Source organism: Fukomys damarensis, unplaced genomic scaffold (assembly GCF_012274545.1).
Source record: "Fukomys damarensis isolate Sample0158 unplaced genomic scaffold, DMR_v1.0_HiC HiC_scaffold_38, whole genome shotgun sequence".
Lineage (NCBI taxonomy): Eukaryota > Metazoa > Chordata > Mammalia > Rodentia > Bathyergidae > Fukomys > Fukomys damarensis.
Genome location: NW_022900950.1, coordinates 51665469 through 51672371, shown reverse-complemented (window position 1 = coordinate 51672371; position 6903 = coordinate 51665469). Strand labels below are relative to the sequence as shown.

The following is a 6903-nucleotide window of genomic DNA, read 5'->3' as shown; positions in this document are numbered from 1 at the left end:
AAAAAAAAAAAAAAAAAAAACAAAGTTAATGAAGCCGAAAAACAAAACAAGGAATTATTTTATTTAACAAACACTTATTTAGGGCATAATGAATTAGACAAAATTCTAAGGGTATACCAAATTAATTTAATGCTAACAACTTTGACACATACTGTTATTCCCAGCTTTTAAAATGGGAAAACTGAGGCACAGAAGGGTTAAATAGCCCAAAGTTAATAAAACTAGCCGATGACAGAGGAAAGATAAAACCTAAGCAATCTAATCCAGAGTCTGTGCTCCTAACCACTAAGCTATGTTACAGATCTCGGAGCAACTTAAGCATGTTAAAATACAAGGATCAGAATAATCATCTGAAAGAGGTGAAAGCGCTTCCAGGAAAGAAAATCTAGGAGAGAGCAGCTTATATATTCAGTTATTTAAGATAACCATGTAAACTATTAGCTCTTTAAATTGTATGTACATTTCAAATAAAAAAATACTTTTAAAACTTACAACTTGGCATTTTATAGATAAAAAGCGTTCTAACTGATCCTACCACCTTTGGAAGTAGGCGAAAGGATTACTCCTATTTTACATGTTAAAAATATCCATTCCTTTTTGATAAATATTTGAGGACCTACTATATAAAACACGCACTGTATTTGGAATATAGTCATCAATTTGCCTCAAGGAACAATGAAGAGGAAGTCATTTTATTGATTTCTTCTCAATCCACTGCATAAATTATACTATCCTACATCTCTAACAGTAGTGTTAAGATGAGAAACAACATACACTTTACACCCAGAGAAAAAGCAGAGAAAGATCTGCTCATTAATTTGTTAAAAAAAATTTAGCCCCTTCCCTTGAAGAATTCCTAGTCTTGCGGGAAAGACTAGTAAACATAATTATAATCAAATATAATGTTATTAAGCAGCACTAAAGCAGAGGAACATTAAGAAAGGATAGGAAATATCCCCTAGGGAAAGAAAATCCTGTAGAGGAAACATCTGAGCTGAGTCAGTCTTGAAGGATGAATAGAAGTTCAATAATTTCACATCAAACTGTACTAACAATCACAAAACAAAATATTGCTTTTTTGGAGTAAAATAACTAATCTTCCCAATTTTGTAAAGTAAGTTCATATTGAAGACTAAATCAAGCCATTTTAATAAGAATGATTTTTTGAAAGATATACAACCTTAATGCCTTGAGCCATGTTTCTAATCTTTACAGTTTGTAACAGCCAATTGCAAACTTTTTGTGTCTCGTAAACATTATAAAACCTAAAGTCCTAAAACACTGACAAAAGATGATTAAATAACCACTTTCATTCATTCTACCACCAAAAATTTACAGTAAACATACTTCCTGTATCAAACATTGAAATGATAATGTACCCATTCTCCACTAAGAGACTAATGGTGACCAGGCCTAGAAGTAGTCAAGTGACACAGAAGCTAACGAAGAAAGAAAAGTAAAAATAAATACATATTTAAAGATTGTATCACTTTTTTTTTCTGGTCTTCTCCCAAGGGCAACTTTAATATATATTTTATATATTTTTTTTAACTTATATTTTTCCAAAATATATACAAATATATTTTCTGCCCTTTTAGGGGTGAAATAGTTTGATTTTTAAAGAATTTGAAGGATACCACTCAAAATTTTTCTGGTTTTGATTATTCAACTCGATGTCAATGAAGGTTCCAATTCATAAATTCAAAACAAGTACATTCTGAAGACAAGTTACTTTACATCAATATTTAATCATATTTCTAGTCTCTTTCTAAAATTTCAAACCTTTCTACATAATTTCCCCCTAATTATTCTTTAGCTCAATTACTATCTGGAAAATAATTTTTTGTTAATATCTTTAACTAGGAATCCAGCCCTACAATTAAAAACCCTAGTTTTTAGTAGAATTCTGACTTTTAACTGTGTGAAACACCTAGATTTGGAAAGCCCTACCACACTCTCTATATCAAGAGAAGGAAAACAAGAAAAAGGTGTACCAAGAGACCACAAATGATAATTAACAATATCAAGGAAGGTTTTCATTCAGTGTGTAGGTTTCACTTGATTGTCACTCTTGTCTTTTATTTCTCTAAATTTAGCACCTATATACTTGTTTTTATACATGCTTCATTGAGATCACACCCTTTATTTAGAAAACATGAAAAACTAAAATAATTCTTTAAAATTACAGGTGAGTACAAAGTTAAAAGCCAAACAACAGTTATAATGGAATTATTAAGGAAGCTACCTCTTAAGAAAAGTCTATCTTTAAAAGTACAATTTTGTAAAAATACACAGAATACATTTAGTCAGTAGCAAGATTTTAACTATATGCCCACTGGAAATATAATCAAAAACTTGAAAGACAAAAATTTAACTTGTTTCAATTAACCATGCCTTTTAATTTTAACTTAAAAAAAAACTACACTAAAACATTTAACCTTTTTTTTTCTAAAATTAAAATTTTTCTGCAGTAAACTGTTTTTCCAAAGTAAAAACCACAAACAGATGTATTGGACATAAATACTTCAACTGGTTTGAGTGAAGTTCAAGCCCAAAAATCTTCAGCTAATACTAAAATAATTAAATATCTTGCACGCTTACTCAAAATTCCAGTGAAAATGAATAGTCTTTTCATTAACTCCTATATTTTATCAAGGTTAGCCAGACTGACAGATTTGTGAAAAGAATGTTCCTTTAAAAAATATAAATCACCTAAGTCCTAAAGCTATGTAGAAATATAAAATTTCACAACTTTTCTAGCCAGTCAGCTTCAAAGATGCAATTTGAGTCAATAAGAGTGATTAGTTCATCACTTCCAATCTGAAAAAATGCTGGTGTAATAATGTATTTCAGGCTATATATGCTTTTGGGGGGAGGGGAGTGAACAGGTGGAGATTAGCAGACAATCTTATTTTCATGCTTGTATAAATTCAACACTCCCAAGGCTTTCTTCACCCTTAAAATGGCTACCACCTTGCTGTACTATGCAAAAGAAAAAACACAGCATACTATCAAAGACAAATCTAGTTATTTTGACAGTGTATGCCTCATCCCTCACCACCCAAAATGTTTTAAAGAGTGCCATTCCTTTTTGGTTCAGATAAAGTAAACATTAAATTAAGACTACAAAAGCTGAAATACATTATAAGGTCAACCTATAAGAGCCCAGATTAGGTCATCTTTCCTAGTGCTTGACTAGGAAAATCAGGTAACCATATCTTTCACAGCTTAAGATGAAATTATATAGTAACTGAAAAATAATTATCTATAAAGGAGAACATATGTGTGAACTGCAGCCCTCCAAAGAGTTCTTCACAAGGATTTTAGTAACTCAAGAGAATAGATTAACTATTTTGCGGATTAGCAAAATTTAAGCTTCTTTTCATAACTAATCTTTTAAAAAGCATTTTATAAACAAAAACTTGCTGACCCCAAACCAAATTTTAATATTAGTATAAGTTCAATAATTTGACATTTATATATTACACTACTTCCTACCCACTCAGAAATGCCTTAACTTTTCATCTAAAAAACTTACCATGAATATGCATGAACTCACAAAACAGTATGTAACATTTACTCATAATTTTGTGCAATATTGCTAATGAATAGATTAATTTCAACTCTGAATGCCTGCAGAAATATGCCATGATCTTACCTCTCATCCTCGCCATCCACCAAGGGTGTTGTCAGCGGTAGCACCTTCAACGGGAAAAGAGAAGCAGAGGCTGCTAGGCTGCTGCTACTCCCATCTGAAACTGCTGACATTCCCCCACTGTCACCACTGGTAGTCTGAGGTAAGCCAACTAAGGAGGGTTCCACTGTGCGCCTGGCATCGTCAATTTGGCTTCCAATTGCCTGAGCTAATGATTGTGCAGAGAACTGAGCAGAACTTAGTGGTAACTGTTGTGCCAATGGCAAATTTATATTAGTTGCTATCAAGGGAGGTTGACTAACACTTTGAATCAAATTACCATTTTGAGTGGCAGGGGGTTGTGCTATATTCTGTGGTGGAACCAAGTTTGTTGGGGCAGAAGGCATTCCAGAAGGACCAGTTGAACTAACCTGGTTTGTAACAGGAATACTACTAGCAGAGGGTAAAGGACTAACTGTGGGCAACTGCTGCGAAACAACTCCTTGAACTACTGGTTCTACTCCTTGTGGCTGGGGAGGCACAGTTAACAAGGTACTCTGGGGTGCAATAACCAACTGTGGAGGAAGGCTTGAAGTGCTAGTTTGAACTCCCTGATGAATAATCCCAGTTTGAGCAGGTGGAACTACTTGTGAAGATGGAGGAGCACCTTGCTGAATAACTGAAGGTGTAGCTTGAGTAGAAGACTGCTGCACTGCAGTAGGTATGTTTGCCTGTTGACCAATAGTTGCAATTTGACCAATAGGTGCAGCAGACACTGCTGTTTGAGCCTGGCCAACAAGGTGGCCAGATGTTCCTGCAGGTTGTGGTTGAACTGCTGTGGACTGCGCTGGTAGCTGGATCCCCTGTGGCTGAGCCACAGGAATCACCGCTGTTCCTGTTCCCACTCCTGCAGAACTGGAATGCCCAGAGGACATTGCTGTTTGCAGAAGTGACTGCTGCTGTACATACTCTGAAGTAGGATTTTGAGTCACTGATTGACCATGGCCTGGGGCCAATTGTGTAGAAACCATTGGTTGCTGTTGTCCATATTGTAACTGCTGGGGTGGTGCCCCTGGAAGGGGAGCTTGCACTGGAGGAGCTGTCTGTGAATATGGCAGTTGGGGTTGGGCCAAACTAGCAATGGAAGGCTGCTGACCTAAAGCTGAAGTTACACCAACTACATTTATAGGTGATGGCTGGATACCAGTTGCAGCATTTACAGTGGCTTGCAGAGGTACTGGTTGAAGACCTTGTTTTTGCTGATATCCTAGTTCTTGAGACTGTACATGTACTTGTGACATCTGTGACTGAGAAATACTCTGTGGTATACTAACTGTTAAAATACTCTGTGGACCACTGCTACTGAAATCCATCTGTTGAAGGGCCACACCTTGAAGAGCTGGTGGCTGCTGCTGCACCACAGTGGGGACTCCCATCTCTCCACTTCCCACACTCTCTGTGTAGTGACTCAGTGTGCTGACACTGCTGCTCACTGAACTCCCACTAGTGCTCTCTCTCTCAGAAGTCACTTCTGTCGGATTTTGTTTTACAGTCTCCACCACTTTATTTGTCACCACACCTTCTGTAGCAGATACAGCATTTTCTTTTTCATAGAACTCAGTGCAAGTCCATCTACCTTTTTTAAAGGGTTCAGAAGTAGAATCTAACTTCACAACTCTGAACCTTGATGTGCTAACTGTTGGTTGTTGCTGACTTGAAACCAATCCCACATTCGTCCCTGCAGCTGCATTAGGGACACTGTTAACAGAAGAAACAGTACCATTGCCCATACCACTCAAGATATTCATATTAACAATACTGGTAGCTCCAGGCCCAACACTTACAGTAGCAGCACTAGGAATATTGCTTGTATTTATGTTAGCATTACTAAGCATGCTGGTTGTCACATTAGGACTGAAACTACCCACAGAAGCAACATTAACATTATTTATTGTACTAGTGCCAGTACCAGAATTTATACCTACACTGCCTGTAGTACTTGCAGCCCGGATATTAGTCATTACAGATGCAGGTGAGCCACTCAATGATACAGCAGAAGTTGGTGTCACTGGCATAACACCCTCAGAGCTTCCAGATGTAGACAGTTTTCTGGATACTGGGCTTGCAGGTGGCACTCCAGGAATGGAGGCACTAGCCACAGCAGCATGGGATGGATGGTGGTGCCCATGGTGAAGGTGGTGCCCATGATGGATATGATGGTGATGATGCAGGTGGTGTGGATGAGCATTCCCATTGATCACAACATTCTGTTGTGGAAGGTGAGGCAAATGGGGTTGAGGAAGGTGAGGCTGGTTGGGAGAAACTGCCCCAGGCGTCTCTGCTTCCTGGAAGTTATTCAGAGTCTCCTCTGAGGAGCTGCGCTCAGGCTCCCCTAGGTCAGTAGCCCTGGATAGTGACACATCAAGGATCTCAGAAGAAGAGAGATCTTCTGTGTGAGATTCATCCAGATCATCATAGCTCTCGGTGTCCTCTGCTATACTATTGTTAGAGCTGATACTGGCAGATATCTGAGCTGGAGTAACACTAGTTATCTGGAAGCCACTTTTCTTTTTCATCTGAGTTCCGCCTGGTGCAAGGGGCTGTGCCTGCAGCTGAGCCTGCGAAAGGAGGTTCAGGCTTTGTGGAGGTGGAGGCTGTGGTCCGGTCGTGGAAGATGCTGCAGACGACGCCGGCTGGAGCAGAGACGGAGGCAGAAAATCTTCAGATGTGGGAGCACTACCAACACCGGTACCTGCTGCACTGAGAGCCGAGGCGCTGCCACTACCGCTGCCCCTTCGAGGGAACATAGTCGGGTGCGCCATCTTCCTAACACTAATGTCTGCAGCGGCGGCGGCGGCCGCCGCGGCGGTGGACTCAGGCGGCTGGTGCATTGTGTTGGGTACCGGGAGGAGGAGGAGGCGAGTGCAATTTCCTTCTGCACCGTAATCTTTGTATTCGAGACGCCGGAGAGGAAAACTGAATCTGACGCTCCGCCCGGCGCGAGTCCTCCTCTTCAGCCTAAGGCGCCGGCTGCTGCTGCCTTCGAGGGCGAGCTTCAGGAAGGGAGGATGAACGAGGGTGAACAGGGCGACCGAGGAGCAGAAGGGGGGACCCCTTCAGTCCTCCGCCATTCACTTTCCCCGCTAGTCTCACACCCCCCTTTACATTCCGCTTCACGTGGGGTGCGGGGCAGACGGGAGGGGAAGGAATGGGAGCGGGGAAGGGAGAGCAGGGGAGGAAAAGCGAGAAATGCCCACCTTCTCTGGCCA

General features: G+C 39.9%; 1 protein-coding gene across 7 annotated transcripts in view; it reads right to left on the bottom strand.

The window, feature by feature from the left end:
* The window catches only part of Tsc22d1 (TSC22 domain family member 1), a 118316-nt gene extending 111419 nt beyond the window's left edge, over positions 1 to 6897 (bottom strand). For 6 of the 7 annotated variants that reach the window (XM_010637055.3, XM_010637056.3, XM_033759965.1 and 3 more), the window contains exon 1: positions 3659 to 6885. In XM_010637055.3, coding sequence (XP_010635357.1) covers positions 3659 to 6525 — 2867 coding nt within the window. In that variant the 5' untranslated portion in view covers positions 6526 to 6885. The other variant, XM_010637054.2, reaches the window with a different exon arrangement.
* Positions 6898 to 6903: the final 6 nt, after the last annotated feature.